This window comes from Sinocyclocheilus rhinocerous, unplaced genomic scaffold (genome assembly GCF_001515625.1).
Source record: "Sinocyclocheilus rhinocerous isolate Xijiao unplaced genomic scaffold, SAMN03320098_v1.1 scaffold3296, whole genome shotgun sequence".
In the NCBI taxonomy this organism is placed as follows: domain Eukaryota; kingdom Metazoa; phylum Chordata; class Actinopteri; order Cypriniformes; family Cyprinidae; genus Sinocyclocheilus; species Sinocyclocheilus rhinocerous.
In genome coordinates this window covers 223590-245003 of record NW_015624426.1, presented here as the reverse complement: position 1 = coordinate 245003, position 21414 = coordinate 223590, and the positions used below count along the sequence as shown (strand labels likewise).

General features: G+C 34.5%; 2 protein-coding genes and 1 long non-coding RNA gene across 3 annotated transcripts in view; all 3 read right to left on the bottom strand.

Moving 5' to 3' along the window:
• Positions 1 to 4065, bottom strand: part of LOC107740751 (uncharacterized) — a 7770-nt gene extending 3705 nt beyond the window's left edge. Inside the window, exons 1-6 of the mRNA XM_016553263.1 lie at positions 3686 to 4065; positions 2858 to 2971; positions 2619 to 2678; positions 2146 to 2463; positions 1931 to 2019; positions 662 to 785 (exon numbers count right to left, since the gene is read on the bottom strand). Coding sequence (XP_016408749.1) covers positions 662 to 785; positions 1931 to 2019; positions 2146 to 2463; positions 2619 to 2678; positions 2858 to 2971; positions 3686 to 3971 — 991 coding nt within the window. The 5' untranslated portion in view covers positions 3972 to 4065. The remainder of the gene's footprint in view (positions 1 to 661; positions 786 to 1930; positions 2020 to 2145; positions 2464 to 2618; positions 2679 to 2857; positions 2972 to 3685) is intronic.
• Positions 4066 to 4175: 110 nt separating this feature from the next.
• Positions 4176 to 5676, bottom strand: LOC107740704 (uncharacterized). The gene is made up of 3 exons (XR_001640108.1): positions 5554 to 5676; positions 5232 to 5373; positions 4176 to 5003 (listed from the first exon to the last, which is right to left on the bottom strand). It is a non-coding gene; the product is annotated as an uncharacterized LOC107740704 (long non-coding RNA).
• Positions 5677 to 6670: 994 nt separating this feature from the next.
• Positions 6671 to 21080, bottom strand: LOC107740745 (uncharacterized). Its single transcript, XM_016553252.1, has 11 exons — positions 20786 to 21080; positions 20220 to 20540; positions 19797 to 20093; positions 19202 to 19495; positions 18956 to 19130; positions 16012 to 16115; positions 15743 to 15910; positions 8762 to 8948; positions 8203 to 8345; positions 6984 to 7304; positions 6671 to 6803 (listed from the first exon to the last, which is right to left on the bottom strand). Exons 1-11 carry the CDS (start codon positions 20850 to 20852, stop codon positions 6691 to 6693), a joined length of 2190 nt encoding a protein of 729 aa, XP_016408738.1. The 5' UTR covers positions 20853 to 21080; the 3' UTR covers positions 6671 to 6690.
• Positions 21081 to 21414: the final 334 nt, after the last annotated feature.

Here is a 21414-nt window from a genome sequence, read left to right as displayed (position 1 = left end):
TATATATATATATATATATATATATATATCTTTGGAACATAAATTAAGATTTTTTTGATGAAATCTGGGAGCTTTCTGTCCCTCTACAGACAGTCATGCAATTTACACATTCAAAGTCCAGAACAGTAGGAAAGACATCATTAAGTAATCCATGTCATATAAGATAAGATAATTACTAGTTTGAAAATGGTGGTTTATCTCAAGGGCGTGTTTACTATTTCCGGTTTATTGAAGCAATAAACAGGATTATCACGCCTAACAATAACACTTTAATTCACATTGATAACAGCTTTATGAATAAATATGTGCTCTGTCTATATCCTGGATTGACGGCGGGGATATTCTACTAATGCGTTTGTGGTGTTGTCAGTTTTAATGTAAAATAGTGATGCGCAGAATATTAAAGGCCGTCAGCGCCCTCTAGTTTTCACTACTAAACACACACGTGCACAAGTTAATTAACCCACAACATACGTTGTCATGTGTCATTATTCACAGTGCGACTCATCACAACATCTGTTTATAGATAAGTAAATATCGTTAAAAATGTTAGGAAACACTGGAGATATAAAATAATAATAGCAAATGCGTATTATCTGTTTCTAGTTCATTGCCTACTCAAACCGAAAGTGCTGAATTTATTCAAATAAAACTGACTCACCGTCCACGAATAATAAAAACCCACAAAAGGAGAGAATGGTTCCGCATTTTAACGCCTCTTCTGACCGCATCCAAACTAAACGACGGCAGTGATTCACGGTACTGATGAGGGACTCGAGACAAACCTACCAAGTCACGTGACTTCTGCGAATAAGGACATACTACTGTCTGACATCATACAATTTCAAAGTGTCTCAAAGGTCAAAAAGTCAAATATCTTCATAAACATATATATATATATATATATATATATATATATACACTATGAATATCAATGAACAAACTGACACAAAGATGCTAAATCATTTGCAATTATATAATAATTCTCTTTTACATATTTTGTAAATTTAAGAGTTAAAAGGCAAAACAAACCCATCATTCCCAGTATCACTCTAAAAAATGCTGGGTTAAATATAACAGCCCAATCAAATCAAAACAACCCAACCGCTGGGTCAAAACAACACAATAGCTCCCAGCGCTGGGTTATATTTAAACCAGCATTTTTTTTTAGAGTGAAAGCATATAGACCAGCAGCGAATCAGTTTCAAAAGTACATTTAAATTCATGTCACATTTAAGATTTCATAGTCAAATCTGATCACATGACAAACTGATAGAAAACACAAAATATTGTCAAGATTGAATTTCTGTTTTTTAGAGTTATTAGGCTACATAACACTTGTAAAAAATAATAATAATAATAAATATATTCAACAAAAAATATGACTCAATGTACCAAATCACAAATGGAAATTTAAAATTGAGGCCATTTTCTCCCACATTTTATTCACTGAGCAGCAAATGTTCAAAAAATAAAGCAACAATGCTGTATTTCCAGTGTTTCATAATAGCAGTGCTAAAGCTGTAGTGTCTTCTATTATTATTTGGTTAAACAGTCAATCAAAGTGCATTATAGATATGATTAAGTCATTTACACGCTCACAGAAAAAGGTATATCAATTTGAAAATTACAGTGCTAGACATAAGTAAATAAATATTATTTCAGCAAAAGCATGTCGGTAAACACATCACAGGCTCAAGGATATGTACAAAAACACAACATTCACATACATTAGCTGCACTTCATATAGTGAATATTCTCAGAAATAAGCACATCAGTCAGAGAAACAGTTGTGATGCACAAATAATGTGAATACATAACATTTCTGATATGGTGAGTTCTTGGTCATTCATGGGTGTAGAACTTTTTAGAGGCAAATAACATATATGCATATATGACACATTTCTCTTCAATGTTAATAGCATTATACCAACTCCAACTCCATATTGGAGCTGCTGCATCTCTCTTCACTCATCAAAGGAGACTCAACTGACTCTTTAGGTATGTTTTGACTGGAATCTATAAGAAAGCACAGAATAAGCACCGAAGATGTGAAGAGATAATGTTGTTGTCCTACTACACAAAAAGCATTCATAAAGTGCATCTTAATGATGAGATATATACAAGCCAATCTGAGCTACTCACCTAAGACAGAAACATTGAATTTTCGGTATAGTTCCACTTTTCCATTGGTGGCAATCTGTAGTTGATAATCTCCAGAATCTGTGGTTCTGGTGTTTGTGATAGTTAGAGATCCAGTCTTACAGTCCAGCTCCAGTCTGTTTCTGAACCTCTCATCAGCACCATCATAAGTCTTCTGACAGATCTTATTGGCTGCTCTGCTGATTTTTGCTATGACGCTGCCTCCAAACTTCCACTCTATCACATCATCTCTCTGTAGTTCAGTACGATCAGTGTTGAGAGTGACAGGCTCTCCCTCTATCACTGATTTTGGCATTGATTCTGTTTTATCAACAAACATTGGTCAAACAAAGCCAGAATTCAAATAAACAACATTGTCAATAAGAAATAAAGAAAAGTCAATTTACACTATTATAGATTAATTATGTTCACACTCAAGCACAGGAAGCTGAGTATTATCTGAAGGAAACACTCACCCGGTTCCTGCGCCCCCGTAAATTGACAGCAGTTATATGACCTCAGTTTCCCGAACAAAACTAGGAATGAAGGTAAAACCACATAACCCCTCTTAAATGCATCTCAGTGGTATCTATTTTCCATCACTTGAGTATTTTTTACAATGAGATTCTTTTGTAATAACCTATTATTATAATAATTACACCTAAAGAAACACCTAATAAAATTTGTTGAAAAGATTTGCATTTCTGTTACTTACAGTTCCTGTTGCGCCAGTTTTTAAAGCCCGTAGCCAAACACCAAACCGCCACCATCAACAAAAGCACTATAGCGATTGACATCCAAACTACATGCGAGTGGGATTTCGTGACGGCTAAAAAAATGATCGGAAATTAGCACAGTGTTGGGAAACTACCTCACATATTGACACAAATAAAATGAGAATCTTATAGGAATGAAGGTAAAACCACATAACCCCTCTTAAATGCATCTCAGTGGTATCTATTTTCCATCACTTGAGTATTTTTTACAATGAGATTCTTTTGTAATAACCTATTATTATAATAATTACACCTAAAGAAACACCTAATAAAATTTGTTGAAAAGATTTGCATTTCTGTTACTCACAGTTCCTGTTGCGGCAGTTTTTAAAGCCCGTAGCCAAACACCAAACCGCCACCATCGACAAAAGCACTATAGCGATTGACATCCAAACTACATGCGAGTGGGATTTCGTAATGGCTAAACAAAAAATGATCGGAAATTAGCACAGTGTTGGGAAACTACCTCACATATTGACACAAATAAAATGAGAATCTTAGGCTAACTGCATCTCATTTAAATACATTTACACTGTATAGTAAAATAATTCCAAAAAACATTCTAATATATAACTTAATAAAAAATGATCGGAAATTAGCACAGTGTTGGGAAACTACCTCACATATTGGCACAAATAAAATGAGAATCTTAGGCTAACTGCATCTCATTTAAATACATTTACACTATATAGTAAAATAATAATTAAAAAACATTCTAATATATAACTAAAATCAAAGTGCAGTTTAAAATTGCCTGTGATACTCACCACTAACAGTAACGTTGAATCTCCTGTATTTGGTCCCAGTGTTGTTACTAATCTGTAGTATATAAAACCCAGAGTGTTCAGGTCTGATGTTTGTGATGGTAAGAGATCCGGTCAGTTTGTCCATTTTCAGTCTATTATTAAACATCTCACTGTAACCAGTATCTGATGAGACCTCAAGGGTTTCTCCATCAATTTTAGCGATGGCAGTCACATCACTTTGACACGGGACATGATGAAGTGGATTATATTTGCATCCGACTGTGGCTCGTCCAAACTTCCACAGCATCAGATCATCTTTCTGTACTTTAAAATCAGTATTTAGAGTGACAGATTCTCCCTCCTTTGCTGACACAGGCTTTAATTTATCTGCATCTGGATCAAACACACCTGGAAGAGTTTCACAGATGATTATTTGCACCACAACTACACCAAATTAATTTATATAGATACAATACATTTAAACAATACATTTAAAGGGGATTTTAAAGGCATCAAGATTTTCAATTACAACCTAGCAGCCGAACAACATAAAAAGGGGGGGGGGGTAATTCAATGAATTATTACAATAAGTGCAATTACTTTGGAATTCATATTACTTATGAATCTCAATGATTAAAAAAAAGCTTGAATTTCACAATAATAATAATTAAAAAAGAAATATGTGGGCCTACATAACAGGAAACATTCAACACCCAAATCACTGTTCACAAGAGTTGATCATAATCTGTCCCCATGTAAACACAGTATCAGAGTAACAGTAAAATGTAGATCTTAAAAACATAAAAAAAGAGGCACAAAGTTTCCATAACACTATGGAAAAAAAAATGCATTTGCAGATTTTAACCACAAAACAGGCTCATCCCTTAAGTCGTTTGCACATGAAGAAAACATCTATCACACAATCTCCTTTTATAATCCCCTTTAAAGCATGAATCAATCACTAAGGAAAACTTTATTATTATTTTTTTTTTTAAATGACACCTGCAGATGTCAGGTGATCTAAAGAATTTGCACCTAAAACTTTTAAAGCTGCAGTCAATGGTCCCACCAGTCACCATGATTATATATGTATCAATAACAGGTACGATATCTTATAATTATACGCAAAAAAAGAAGTGCACCATAAAGTAATAGGATCATTGATCAGCATGTAGTGCAAACTGTTCCAACGAATGTACAACATATGTAAGCATATTCTCTATTCTCTATCACAACTCGGCAGCACACAGGTTGATTTCATCCCCAGCTTATGTTACAGAAGCACTGAACTATTGCTGTCCTTTCAATGGATCCTGTACCCCATTTCCTTTATCTTCACCTGAAAGTAAGCACAGAAAGAGTAATAAAAGACAGTATAAAGTGAAGGTAAACCTTCTGGCTAAAATGTGAAATTGAACCCAGATCTCAAAATCATTGAAGTATTCTTCTGCTGTCATTTAGTGAAATACTATAAATATTGTCTGAACAATCACTGATGTCATTAAACAATGCAGCAAATCATTAAGTTCAACATAACATTTCAAAATTCTGCATTAAAAATGCTTACTTTGGTTAATACTGGCCATGCATGCAAAGTTAATACTGGCCTTGTCGACTTCGTTTCCGACAGCAAATCCCAACCACCACCAAGATCAGTGCAATAACACACACGCATATCAGCACTATAATGCCTGTGGACAACCCAGATTCTGTAATGGACAAAGAGAGACAGTCAGTTTTAAAATAAATACATAAATGACAAGCATCTTTAAGCGTTTATATGAATCTTCAATCAGTTACACAGTTCAGGGTTTCTCCATGCAAATTATTACTTACAAACATTAAAATGACTAGCACAAACAACACTTTGAGAACGTTGATCTACTCACCATCGACCGTAACACGAAACTTCCTGTGTTTGGTCGGTATGTTTGTACCTTGCACCTGTAGCTTATAAAGTCCAGAGTCTGTGGTTCTGGTGTTTTTGATGGTCAGAGATCCGGTCTGATCCAGCTGCAGTCTGTCTCTGAATCTCTCATCAGTTTCATTATATGAGGGGTTTTTACTGTTTTGTTTGTTGATTTGAGCTATTTTAAGGTGTATACACGACTTACTACCGCTATAAAATAGTTCCAAAAATATTTTAAATGTCAACAAATGCACCCCACTTCCTGTTTCCATTGAATGAAACGAAAGTGACCAAACATGAACAGAATTCCACGACTTACCGTCAGCGAAAAACAAGAAAAAAACGAGGACAACTAGATTCTTCATATTTCTGAAAATCTTAGTAAAATATTAGTTTACTACGGCGATTATTTAAATACATCTGATAAGACTGGCCGTTTGATTATGGGTGGTTTCCTAGCCACTGCCAAACTGACAGAGAATTACAAGCTAAAAACCCAACTGAAGACCGATTCCGAAATTCATAAATGATTTTTTCATAACGATGGCTGTGCTGAAAGAAAAACCAGTGCGTTTGCTTTTTGATGGGGAAAACGCTGAAAAACACCTGCTGTAGGCAGCAGCATGTTCTGTTATAGGTTAGTTTACAGCGCCTTCTAGCGACTGGCTCAAAATTTATGTTCTGAGACTTTTACACTTTTAGAAAACATTAAACTATATCATGTAAATGAATTAACTTTTTTTTTCTCAATATCTGACACCACTGAAATCATGTTAATTGGATGCTATACAAATTCCAGAGAAAAATTGTGATTAATGTTGCTGCATATATGTTCCTTCTTTATTATTCCAGATCTTCACCTGAAAGTAAGCACAGAAAGAGTAATAAAAGACAGTATAAAGTGAAGGTAAACCTTCTGGCTAAAATGTGAAATTGAAACCAGATCTCAAAATCATTGAAGTATTCTTCTGCTGTCATTTAGTGAAATACTATAAATATTGTCTGAACAATCACTGATGTCATTAAACAATGCAGCAAATCATTAAGTTCAACATAACATTTCAAAATTCTGCATTAAAAATGCTTACTTTGGTTAATACTGGCCATGCATGCAAAGTTAATACTGGCCTTGTCGACTTCGTTTCCGACAGCAAATCCCAACCACCACCAAGATCAGTGCAATAACACACACGCATATCAGCACTATAATGCCTGTGGACAACCCAGATTCTGTAATGGACAAAGAGAGACAGTCAGTTTTAAAATAAATACATAAATGACAAGCATCTTTAAGCGTTTATATGAATCTTCAATCAGTTACACAGTTCAGGGTTTCTCCATGCAAATTATTACTTACAAACATTAAAATGACTAGCACAAACAACACTTTGAGAACGTTGATCTACTCACCATCGACCGTAACACGAAACTTCCTGTGTTTGGTCGGTATGTTTGTACCTTGCACCTGTAGCTTATAAAGTCCAGAGTCTGTGGTTCTGGTGTTTTTGATGGTCAGAGATCCGGTCTGATCCAGCTGCAGTCTGTCTCTGAATCTCTCATCAGTTTCATTATATGAGGGGTTTTTACTGTTTTGTTTGTTGATTTGAGCTATGGGAGTCTCTCCGTCTTCGAACTTCCACTCTATCACATCATAAATGTGTATATCAGCAATATTATGCTGTAAAATGGCAGACTCTCCCGTCGTTACTGAAACTTTTGTAGGAATCGCATCTGAAATACATGTAGAATAATGCACATAAATAAATGATGTTAATGATTGTGTTCTGACAATAATTCTAATATATATATATATAAAAAAAACACATTCAGAAAAAAAAATCACAAGTGCAAATAAAATATTATTTACAAACGAATACATCGACATATTTATTTCAACATTGGCATTAAATATCTGTAATATGACAAAGCACAAATATAGACAATATTTTCCATAAAAAATACATATATATATATATATATACATATATACAGTGGGTACGGAAAGAGAAAAATTGTGATTAATGTTGCTGCATATATGTTCCTTCTTTATTATTCCAGATATTTCCCAATATACAAAAAGGCATCAAGATTTTCAATTACAACCTAGATAGAACCAACATAAAAATAAAAAAAAGAGGCACAAAGTTTCCATAACAGTATGGAAAAAAAATGCATTTGCAGATTTTAACCACAAAACAGGCTCATCCCTTAAGTCGTTTGCACATGAAGAAAACATCTATCACACAATCTCCTTTTATAATCCCATTTAAAGCATGAATCAATCACTAAGGAAAACTTTATTATTCTTTTTTTAAATGACACCTTTAGATGTCAGGTGATCTAAAGAATTTGCATCTAAAACTTTTAAAGCTGCAGTCAACGGTCCCACCAGCCACCATGATTATATATGTATCAATAACAGGTACAATATCTTATAATTATACGCAAAAAAAGAAGTGTACTTTCCGTACCCACTGTATATATATATATATATACACTGTATATATTTTATATATACACACATATATGTTAAATTAAAACAAACATTCTGTATGACCCAAACACTGCATTTCATTTAGAAAAATTAAGTATTAAAATATGTTCCTCTTTGTCATAAAAGAATGCTTACCAAGGACAGTAACACTAAATCTCCTGTATGTTGTGTGAGTGATATTGGTGATTTTCACTTCATAAAACCCAGAGTGTGTGGTTCTGGTGTTTCTGATGGTGAGGTCCCCAGTTTGATCGTTTATTTGTAGTTTGTCTTTGAATCTTGCATCATCCGCACCATAAAGTAATAGGATCATTGATCAGCATGTAGTGCAAACTGTTCCAACGAATGTACAACATATGTAAGCATATTCTCTATTCTCTATCACAACTCAGCAGCACACAGGTTGATTTCATCCACAGCTTATGTTACAGAAGCACTGAACTATTGCTGTCCTTTCAATGGATCCTGTACCCCATTTCCTTTATCTTCACCTGAAAGTAAGCACAGAAAGAGTAATAAAAGACAGTATAAAGTGTATTGGCACAAGTGAAGGTAAACCTTCTGGCTAAAATGTGAAATTGAAATGTGAGTGATATTGGTGATTTTCACTTCATAAAACCCAGAGTGTGTGGTTCTGGTGTTTCTGATGGTGAGGTCCCCAGTTTGATCGTTTATTTGTAGTTTGTCTTTGAATCTTGCATCATCAGTGTCATATAATAAGGGATTATTGGCCTTGATTGTAGCTATGACATTAGATCCAAACGTCCACACTATCTCATCATCTTTCTGTAGTTTGGTAATACACTTGGTGTCTAGAACGACAGAATCTCCTTCCATCAATTCACGTATCTCCACTGGATCTGTCTCAACACCAAACACACCTGGAGAACAACCAGAAACAAAGAAAACACCAGTATAACAATAATATTCTTCAGCTGAGATCATAAGCTTCATGCCATCTGCAACAGTTTACAAGTATTTTTCTACGCAGAACTCTAAATAAGCCCCACATTTAGAAGAAAAAATCTAGTATATTACTAAATATACACTGATAGCTCTAAAAAAGATATATAAATGTAAATATAAACATGCACAAAAATATAGAATACACAACACATGCTAAATATGTTTAAACAAAACGTAATTTAATGTACATCCACATGCATCTGTAGCCTACCTTAAATATAAAAAAAGAGAAAAATAAGCCATTCAATATTTTAAATATTTTGCATATATGCACAAATATACATTCTGTATCAGTGAAAATCATAGTACGTGTTACACGTTAATGTACACTCTAAAAATGCTGGGTTGTTTTAACCCAACTTTGGGTCAAATATGGACTAACCCAACTTTTGGGTTAAAAATGTAATTGAAAAATGTAATTTAATTTTAACAGTTGGGTTAGTCCATATTTGACCCAAAGTTGGGTTAAAACAACCCAGCATTTTTTAGAGTGTATTTTACTTAAATTGCGTGTTATATGGGAAATAAATTATGGTCAGACTACTGTTTTTATAGTAATATAATACACTATATTTACAAACCATTTCAGAAATCTGGTAAGGCATGTGTAAGGCAGGATCCAAATCCAAAAAAACAAAACCCGTCTCATTCCAAATAAACAAGTAGTTTCATCCTTGAGTTTTAAATGAAATCTCGCGAGAGAGCGGACGAGCAGAATGCGGAAACTGGTGTGCGATTGTCTGGCTGCGATATTAAAATTGAAACTGGATGATACAGTAGCGCTTTATACCATATAGAGACGACGATCTTTTTCTTCCGTTTAATTAAATAGTAAGATATTTACGTTATTTGTTGAGCCATTTAGGCGGATTAAAACAGCTGTAAAGGATTTATTTTTAAATAAAAAAATGTTGATAGAGATCTATACGCGTTTAGAAACTATTGAGGACCGAAGCGGTGGATAATGCATTATACACGACATACATTGTGACGGGCAGTCAACAAATTAAGGGTAAGGGAAATATTTTTTCTATACAAAGAAGCTGTTTAGTGTTTTGTATGTGTGCTACACACCACGGAGGAAATTCCTCGTATAATGCCATACGTTTAGCTAGAGATCTGTCATCGGACAAAAACAGTGGATGGTGAATTCACGGAGAAACTTTTGGTAAAGAATCAAACTGCAGGTAGTATTTGAACCATACGCTATATATTACCTTGACAAAGTCAACATTGTACACTTATGTCAAACCATTTCTCAGACAGAGACGTTATTTTTCTCGATACGCTGACATTCTTGCTCCTAGAGCGGACTTGACGCCCTTTGGGCGGTAAATATTGTTTTCGATACAGGTGAAGACAATAGTGTCTTCCACCAGGGGGCGATTTACGGCTCAGTATAACGACCATATAGAGACGACGATCTTTTTCTTCCGTTTAATTAAATAGTAAGATATTTACGTTATTTGTTGAGCCATTTAGGCGGATTAAAACAGCTGTAAAGGATTTATTTTTAAATAAAAAAATGTTGATAGAGATCTATACGCGTTTAGAAACTATTGAGGACCGAAGCGGTGGATAATGCATTATACACGACATACATTGTGACGGGCAGTCAACAAATTAAGGGTAAGGGAAATATTTTTTCTATACAAAGAAGCTGTTTAGTGTTTTGTATGTGTGCTACACACCACGGAGGAAATTCCTCGTATAATGCCATACGTTTAGCTAGAGATCTGGCATAGGACAAAAACAGTGGATGGTGAATTCACGGAGAAACTTTTGGTAAAGAATCAAACTGCAGGTAGTATTTGAACCATACGCTATATATTACCTTGACAAAGTCAACATTGTACACTTATGTCAAACAATTTCTCAGACAGAGACGTTATTTTTCTCGATACGCTGACATTCTTGCTCCTAGAGCGGACTTGACGCCCTTTGGGCAGTAAATATTGTTTTCGATACAGGTGAAGACAGGAGGTGTCTTCCACCAGGGGGCGATTTACGGCTCAGTATAACGATTTCTATTGAGCAACACACACCTCTGGAGGGGTTGGGCCTCATTTAAGACATTTGAACATCCAAACTTATGATTATTTAAATCTACTAGCTACAAGAATAAAGCTCCAATAAAGACCCTGCACATGCGTCTATAAAATTATTCTTTAACATCCTCATCTGTAAATCAGAAATTGCTGTGATCAGCTCTTTCATATCAGCGCTGAGAAAAGTAACAGTTGACAATGCCGTCCAAAAGCCTTGAGAAGCGGTCTGGATAATAACTTACATGAATGATCCCACTGAGAAGCTTAAACAGCAACTGAATTGACACATTTAAGACTTATGAAATAGATAGGTCTACAATGTAGAGATAAAATTCTGCAAGTGGCACATAATGGAAAGTACCAACAAACAACACAAACTGACTATAATAAAAAGCATAACAATGAGTTCATTTACCATGTTCGCATGACATTTCAATTGTAAATTTTGTAAATAAATGTACATGCATGTGTTTTTCATGTTTACAGGTGATTTCAAGTGTCTTGCTGTGTGATATGCTGTACTTAAAAATATAAAAAAATGGAACATTTTTTCTTGTTCTTACATTACATTTAGTCATAGTGAATTTAAATTGAAAAACTAATTATTTAATGTATCCTCCAGACTGCACATGCAATACTTATACTATATATATATATATATAATTAAAGAAAATAATTAATAGTCTAATAAAGTAAAAACAAACAAACAAAAAAAACGTTTAATAATAGTAGTATTTTAAAGCCATGTCAGCTTCTTTATGGCAAAAACAAAGTTGAAAACTGTTATTTAAATTAGGCTACTTACTTTTTTTTAATGGAGTTTAGCATGTCACACTACAGGACATTTTGAAGCAGTTTTTCCAATAGTCAGACCAATACTTAGGTTTGTAATTTAATGCCCTGCTATCTATTTTCAAGAAGACAAACAGATTTAGTAACATTTTGTGTGTATTAATGCTAAATAGGGGTGAATAAATGACAAGATTAGGTTTTGGGGCTCTATCCCTTTAAGTGTTTAGCTGTTTCCACACAAAAGCAGGTTGTTCAGCGTGCTGAGGCCTCTCCTCCACTGACTTTCATTCAAACAGAATGGCCTCTTGTCTTCGGTTACGTCTTTTTATGCTAACTTCGAAGGCTCCCGCTGGGGGAAGGGCTCTTGAAAAACACTCATAACTGCCAAGCTTCAAAATTCCTTTCTTCCTTCCTGATAGGATCCTGATTAACAACAAAGATTGGCCACTTAGAAATTAAACTTTTACATCATAGAAAATCCTAACCACATTGTTGAAAATAGACCACAATTACAATTATATTAATTGATGATAAAACTGTAAGAGAAAACTTAATAGATTTTGCACTGAGGACAACAACTACACCATTTATCTCAATTCTTCACATCTAAAATTGTAGTAGTATTCCTGGTTAAAACATTGTTAAAGGGAAAGTTCACCTAAAATTTAAAATCTTTGTCTTTCTCACTCCTATGTCATTTAAAAACCTGTATGACATACGTTCATATTTAAAAATGTCTTTTATTCCTTTAAAATGCAAGTCAATAAGACCCAAAACAGCACAAATCTAGATGAAGGTTATTTAACAATATTTGTTTTTAGCTCAGCTGGCAGCATATGGCACTAGAATGTCAAGGTCATGGGTTCGACTCCCAGGGAACAAAAAGATATGCACAGCAATATGGCCCTAGACATGCAACAACTTGCAATTGAGCTACAATACCTTTACATTTGCTCGAAGATTATCTTTCACAGTTTTTGTTGTATAAACAGTCTGTGATATTTTGATCTTGATGGTAAGGATAGTTGGTCAAAACATAACAAATCATCTACACAATAATTGCACTACCATACTAAATTGTTCTACATAAGAATAAGTTCTTTAAAAAGAAAATTGTTCAATTCAGGTACTCAAATGATTTTGTGATTAATGTGATAAACCACGATAGATGATGCATTATTCATTTGGCGAATGCTTTTATCTAAACTGACTGGTGTTGCATTCAATGTATACATTTGATCATCTCATGCATTCTCTGGGAATCGAACCAATGACCATGGCGTTGTTTTAATAAACAAAAATTGGAGCTTTAAATCAGCAGATTTATTTTTAGAAACACACATTTGTTAGTATATCATAGATAGATAAAAGAGAAGTGCAGGCCTAAGAAAACATTGCAATATTTTCCCAGTATCTACTGATGAAGAAAACCACAGCAAAACATCACAAACTTCAAACTCACCACTCATTCCATTACAAACCAACAAAAGCTTTGAAAATTCCTTTGCATAAGCATTCAGCAAGCTATAGCCTACTTCCCCTTTTTAACCAAAGCAAGGTATTTATAAAGTGCTGTGGATAAAATCAACCACAGCAAAGTGGAAATGATTAATATTTATTCAATGCCCCCATTATTAATAACGCATCAAGGCGAAACGCGATGTAACGTTGTGAAATGCTACTTAGCCTAATTCATAACCCAAAATCAATACAGAGTCAGTGTAGCGTGAATTAGCGCACAGTTTTCTATTCCATGTTAACTAATATCATTTCAGATAAACAGTTTAAAAATAGTATAACTTGATTAGAAAAATTAATATGTGAACTCACCTGAATAAAAACACATCCGGTTTGATGCATAGATAGCCTAATGTTCCTCTTTCGCCCCCTTGTGTATTGAGGTTGTTAGACCTTTGCACGAGCTCACTCGCATACCCTCGCAACAAATCGCATACTAGTTGTCATAGTGATGTATGATATCCTACTGGATGTTCACTGTAAGTACATTAATGTAAAGGCATTTGTGCGCGTTCGATTAAAAAAAAAAATCTGTGAAAAGCATCAGCACGGCATATGCTAATAATATAGGCTAACTTAGGCTATGTATTTAACCCGAAATATTCTTAACATAGACAATTATATTACATTTATAAATAATAATTATTTTTTAGTTATTGAATGAAAGTTTATTTACATTTTGCTTAGTATTAGTCCGCCATACATCATATAGAATTAGAATGAACAAGGTTAACGTTTGCTATATATTATTTTCATACAGATGCTTCAGCTTTAAATCTAGCTGTCCCATAGTACGACATAACAAAAATTCATGAAAAACCGGTTTGTGCAGCTAATCACGACGAACTGTACTGTACGATGAACTAATATAGCCTACACGCAACATAAATAACGCACTACCATCATATGTAGTCCAATCATCGCGTTTATAATCCATTTACAATTTATGATTATGATTAAGACACATTTGAGAAAACAAAGCAGAGCGCACAGTTTTCTATTCCATGTTAACTAATATCATTTCAGATAAACAGTTTAAAAATAGTATAACTTGATTAGAAAAATTAATATGTGAACTCACCTGAATAAAAACACATCCGGTTTGATGCATAGATAGCCTAATGTTCCTCTTTCGCCCCCTTGTGTATTGAGGTTGTTAGACCTTTGCACGAGCTCACTCGCATACCCTCGCAACAAATCGCATACTAGTTGTCATAGTGATGTATGATATCCTACTGGATGTTCACTGTAAGTACATTAATGTAAAGGCATTTGTGCGCGTTCGATTAAAAAAAAAAATCTGTGAAAAGCATCAGCACGGCATATGCTAATAATATAGGCTAACTTAGGCTATGTATTTAACCCGAAATATTCTTAACATAGACAATTATATTACATTTATAAATAATAATTATTTTTTAGTTATTGAATGAAAGTTTATTTACATTTTGCTTAGTATTAGTCCGCCATACATCATATAGAATTAGAATGAACAAGGTTAACGTTTGCTATATATTATTTTCATACAGATGCTTCAGCTTTAAATCTAGCTGTCCCATAGTACGACATAACAAAAATTCATGAAAAACCGGTTTGTGCAGCTAATCACGACGAACTGTACTGTACGATGAACTAATATAGCCGACACGCAACATAAATAACGCACTACCATCATACGTAGTCCAATCATCGCGTTTATAATCCGTTTACAATCTATGATTATGATTAAGACACATTTGAGAAAACAAAGCAGGCAGGAATGGTAGGCTACATCATTGGCTACAACATGACATAAAGCAAAAACAACTGATCTTTTAAAACAGCCATGACAGTCGTACAAAAAAAAAAGATTGCATCAACAAAATTAATTAGACCCCAAATCTTTAAATATTTGCAATACAGACGAAACTCGAATAAAGATTTGTGACGAATAAGCATAAGGCCTATTGGCATCTCGGAATCCTGATTATTAAACAAAAATCGCACAGATTGCACTAATGGACACCGGAGAGACGATAATTCAATTGACCCAAGTAGCATATACCACACACAGTTCTCAAAGCCCCGACGTGAATTGGACATCAATCTCCAAAAGGCTGGTATTATCGCTGCAAGGCCTGAACTTGAAACCCAGTGGCGTCCGAGGATTTATAAAGGTAAATAGCGCAGAATTCAGAACATACCCCATTTTTATTCTCTGCCTTATATCCAAATAAAAAACAATCGCTATGAGCATGTTAAAAACCACAAGCAGTATGAAAATACGCGTATAAAAGCAAATACGCATTATTTCCGGTTCTATTAATTAAAACCGAAAGTGTTATAGCTACAAAAATTTAATTACTACTTACCGTTCACGAATAATAAGACAAGCAACATCAAATTCGCGATGCCCATACTGATTGTAGAGTTGTGAAATTTCTGGAGCTTAAAAAAGATGAAGATCGTAGCTACAAATATCCATATAAACCTGTCGTGTTGTCGTTTCTCAGCCGCACCCAGCCAGATTGATAGCGATAATTACTAACAAACGGCTAAATAATGACTGAGACAATTTTGAATTTACTAAGATTAAAGTCTAGTATTCTTTAAGATTTGAACGACGTGGAAAATGGTTTACGTTCCCTTAATGTTACAAATACAAGAGAGCGCACAGCTCGAAATGGCTGATTCTTCCGTCTGGCAGGTAACGTGACGCGGGACGACACAGACTCATAACGCCACCTACCGTACAAAAAACATACACGCAAAACATACCAAATCGCCCCCCAATATACTTCTACACCTGTTCTGTCTGGACATGAGAGAACTTAATTCTCAGTTGACTGTGCGAAATAATGTGAGAAAGCCTCAAGTTTTAATTGTAAACTCATAAGAAATCTATGCCATTTAGAATAAAAAAAGAGTATTGCTATTACTACTCCAGTTGTGCGCATACTCCTCAAACCAAATACTTTTTTAGCACTTGACTAGGATAGTATCTTCTATTATTATTTAGCACTGTTTTGACCCTATAGATCAAGACATTTCTGAGCATACTTAAGAATCATATTGGCATTTGTGGACAGGTGGTTGCCTGCTTAAAATATTAATCTGTCAGATAACTACCATGTTATTTTTTGTAAATGAGGAGATGCCAAAAGTGACACAGGTAAAGTGTGGTGTGCCACAGGGCTCAGTCTTAGGTCCTTTGTAGTTCTCCATTTACATGTGTCCTTCAACTGATATTTTTGGGATATTATTACATGGGTGAAATTCAGCTTTATACTTACACCTTCAAAACTGGTTTATTGCATTACATTATTACATTTTGACTAAATATGGATTAATTTCCACCTAGTAAATAAAAGTAAATGTTAACTAAGCAGTGTTTGGTCTGACTGGACCTAACGTCCATATAAGTGCTTTCATACAGATATATTGCTATTCTATGAACTGTTCTCTCTCTGTTAATGAATAGAAAAGACAGTGTATGTATTCATAACATAAAGAATAGATTATTGTAATAAACTTGTCTGGTTGTCCCACTTTCTCAATAAAAAGAAATGCAGCCTGTTCTAAATTCTGCAACCAGAGTTTTGATCATTTCAGTCAATCGGTTATCATCTTCTCTACTATGGCTACCAAATTACATTTATATTACAAGTAAAACATTTAAACTTTGTATAAATCCTGCACTTTTCCTGTTTGAAGTCTTTTTAATCTATAGTATGTTTCTGTCTTGTAACAGATGACACATAATTCAGTTTTTTATTTTTTATAACTGCCATCTGTTCATATAAAACATTTTCTGATGTAACTGAAATAAATTAAATTCACCTGTTAACTCTACAAATGTATTAGTTGCCGGGAGATCCTAACTGCTTTTTCTGTCTCTCCTGTAGCCATGATCATCAAAGTTCCAGCAGCAGTTGACATGAGATGAGTGGAGACTGGACACGGAGAAACAAAGGCATTCATTAGTGTATGTGAATGTCTCAACTTGGTCTATAAGAAACACTATGAAAACACAACAAATCTGCTTGTAATTGCCTAATATAAATAGATCATGTGAGGGAAGCACTTATTTTGAATGATGTGTTTTGCAAGTGAATACTCCTGTTAAAAATTTAACCAAAATTGCAGTGACCTTCATTGACATTTTACACACAAATGCTTTCAGTTTAAATCATATAGAGTAAGTAAAGGAAAATCATATTCCAGAGACTTTAAAATATGTTAGTTAGGAATTTCACTCAAATGTGGAACAGAATATTTGTACATCCAAACTAAATGCTTATGCGTTTTGTCTGTGCTAATGTTATTTGTGGCCATGTATTGAAAGATTCTTTTGATTCTTTTATTTTGAGTTTATATTTGGTCACTGATGTAGTAGTGCTTTCTATTGTGGTGTTAAAGGAAAATAAAATTAATTGTATAAATCCTGCACTTTTCCTGTTTGAAGTCTTTTTAATCTATAGTATGTTTCTGTCTTGTAACATCTGACAACATCTGTTCATATAAAACATTTTCTGATGTAACTGAAATAGTTGCATGGAAGAAATTGAACTTTTACAAAATAATTTTGTAAGTGAATTATCAAAAACTTTTGATTACAGTTTTTTTTGGGGTGCAAGTATTGGAACTGCTGGGGGAAAATTTGATTTAAGCATACCTATCTAAAAACTTGAGTTTGCAATTTAGGTCGAGCAAGACTGAAATATAACGGGTAAATAAATTAATCATACATTCTCAAGACATTTTTTATCTTTAATGAATTTGCTGGATATTACAGTTAAATTGAAAAAAAAAAAATCAATATCAAGTTTCAAGTTCATTTTATTTATATAGCACTTTTAAAAACAGCAAGCACGGCTGACCAAAGTGCTGTCAGTCAATATGTCAGTCAAACATGTTTTTCATACAATAAAGTATTTCTCATGACAACATTTAAAAAATATATAAAAAAATATTATGAACCAATAAAAATAATTTCTTCTTGGTATAAAAGTATAAAAGCTTTACATTAAAAAGTGAAGAAAAAAACAGGCATATGTACATTAAAACAAAAAGTACCTAATATAACCACCAGATGGCAATATGACAAGTTAATATCAAGTTTCAAGTTCATTTTATTTATATAGCACTTTTAAAAACAGCAAGCACGGCTGACCAAAGTGCTGTCAGTCAATATGTCAGTCAAACATGTTTTTCATACAATATAAAGTATTTCTTATGACAACATTTAAAAAAAATATATAAAAATATTATTATGAACCAATAAAAATAATTTCTTCTTGGTATAAAAGTATAAAAGTTTTACATTAAAAAGTGAAGAAAAAAACAGGCATATGTACATTAAAACAAAAAGTACCTAATATAACCACCAGATGGCAATATGACAAGTTAGGAAACACTTTACAGCATTGGTTTTCATGTTTTGATTACTGTGGATTTTATTATTCTGTATGTATGATTGACAGCATGCAAGCTGTCAACTGATTCTGAGATGCATTTAACCTGGAATATTCCTTATTTATATTCCTAAAAAGAGTAAAGAACAGAGCAACATTATTGCCCCCTAGTGACCTGCTGCAACATCATCATATTCATCTGCATGCGGTGTCTGCTCTCTCCTCTTCTGATAAGATCTTCTTGATCTAATGTCATAAACCAGCACAGCAACAGTAGCCAGGCCCACCAGAACAGAGCCAGCCAATCGGACCACAGTTTCAGTAAAACCACAACAGTGGACGCGGCCTGAGGAAAGACAAAAACACCACTAAAAAAATTCAAGTTCGTGTACATTTCTAACATCACAGTTTATGTACCTGGACATGGCTGACAGAGCTGATCGATGTTGAGATGTGTGGTCTGGTTGCTGATGGGATTGTTGAGCACACAGCTGTAGGTGTTTTTCTCCTGATATTCCACCTCCAGAGGTAGAGAGAGACTGATGCTGAGATCAGACACACTGATGTTGGACAATAAACTGTTTCCTTTATACCAGGAGAGAGTCACACGACTCACATTCACCACTGAACATAAAAATGAACAATTCTGGTGTGAAGCTGATGAAGAACATGTTGGAGAGTCTCTGGTGATGACAGGAATCGGCAGAGGAGCTGGAGAACATAAGAGAACACAGAGAAACTATATGAACAATATAGTTTACAATGAATATATTTAGATGTTCACAGACTGTCTTTTTTACGTGGTCTAAATTTGTGATGTGGAGATTCAAACTGATAAGTGTGACCGCCACAGTGTGCAGTTTACCATTGATTGCATCTCACCTACTCAAATCACGCAATGCTAACAAATCGTATACGCTAGAATTAGATATAAAATATGGAAAAATTCAAAATAATTTGAAAAATGTCTACATTGCATACTTAATAATCTCTAATATCAACATTGACGTACCTGGACATGGCCAACAAAGTTCACTAATGTCCAGATGTGTGGTCTGGTTGCTGATGGGGTTGTTCAACACACAACTATAGTTGTTTTTATCCTGATATTCCACCTCCAGAGGTAGAGAGAGACTGATGCTGAGATCAGACACACTGATGCTGGACAATAAACTGTTTCCTTTGTACCAGGAGAGAGTCACATGACTCACATTCACCACTGAACACAGCAGTGAACAATATGATGATGACGATGATGAAGAAGAACATTGTGAAGAGTCTCTGGTGATGACAGGAATGGGAAGACGAGCTGGAAAATGATATGAAATGACCAATTAGAATAAGTTTACTGAAAAAAAAAAGTTTTATATTAGAGTATTGAGAATTATTTAGTAAACACAATATAAAGAACAAACAACACTGCTTCTCTACTCACCATAGACAGAAACTGTGAATGTTTTGTGTGAGACTGTATTACTTATGATCTCTAGTTTATAGAGTCCAGCATGTTCAGGTCTGATGTTTTTAACGGTCAGCGATCCAGTGTCATAGTTCAGCACCAGTCTGTCTCTGAATCTCCCATCAGCGCCATCATAAACGTTGAAGACTCCAGCCTCCTTTCTGACTTGAGCAATGAGAACCTCTCGGGGTCCAAACATCCAAAGCAGATCTTCACCTCTCCGTATCTCAGTTTGTAGAGTGACAGAATCTCCCTCTGTTGCTGTTTTAATTTGACCGGGCTCAACACCAAACACACCTGGAGAACAATGGAACAGGAACTGCCACTCAATCACATATTATTTGGTCCAAAATGTTTATTACCTGGTACAAGGTAGATCATCGTGGACCAGAAACAAAACAGCTAAGATGCTTTTGTAAAATGGTAGCTGATCAACGAACTAATGACCCCCCAAAAGGCAAAAGGGAGTAATTCTTGATTTTATATCGGACTGGTTTATCTCTAATATAAAGAGCTGATGCCATAAAACATGCATAACTTACCAATCCGGCCTTCAAAATGCAAGCAGAACCAAACAAATGCATAAAATATTTTCTTTGACTGAGACATCACTTAACGTTTCTGGGAGGAAAAAACAAATCCCTTAAGTAAAAACGAATTTCCTAAAACTTTGCTGAGGAGCGTTCCCGTGCGGTTATGAAGATATTTAACCAATTATAGCCTATTTTAAAAACGAACGGGAATTTGTAGCTTCGTGGTCTGTAAAGAAATAACACACGACGTAACTTTCAGTCAGATGATCTGAACTTCTCCGCGCGCCGCCAGAGTGTGCACGCGCGTCTGTGAACGCGCTTGATTGTCAGCGAACGCCTTTGTGTCTTTCAGTTATGCACCGGGGCGTAGCCATCATTTCAGAAGTGAGGGGGACAGAAATGTGTTTAACATATTTCAGTAAAAGCTAAAGAAATTTGTGAATTTGTCCCAGACACTGGCAGACAATAACAAGATATGTTGATATACAAAAAGAAAAAAAAAGAAAAGAAAAAAAAAAGCAGGAAGAGTGGGGGTCTAGGTGTGATTTCAAAAATAGTTTTGAAAAAAAACAACAACAAAAAAACATGAATTTCAAGTGTCTTGGTGTTGTACCATTTGGCATGTGAATCTAAACTAT

Coding starts and splice junctions, on each gene's coding strand:
- LOC107740745 (XM_016553252.1), bottom strand. CDS start 20,852: ATGTCTCAGTCAAAGAAAATATTTTATGCATTTGTTTGGTTCTGCTTG. Junction 20,541..20,785: donor GCATTTTGAAGGCCGGATTG/GTAAGTTATGCA, acceptor ATTGTTCTCCAG/GTGTGTTTGGTGTTGAGCCC. Junction 7,305..8,202: donor ATTTAGTGTTACTGTCCTTG/GTAAGCATTCTT, acceptor CATGTATTTCAG/ATGCGATTCCTACAAAAGTT.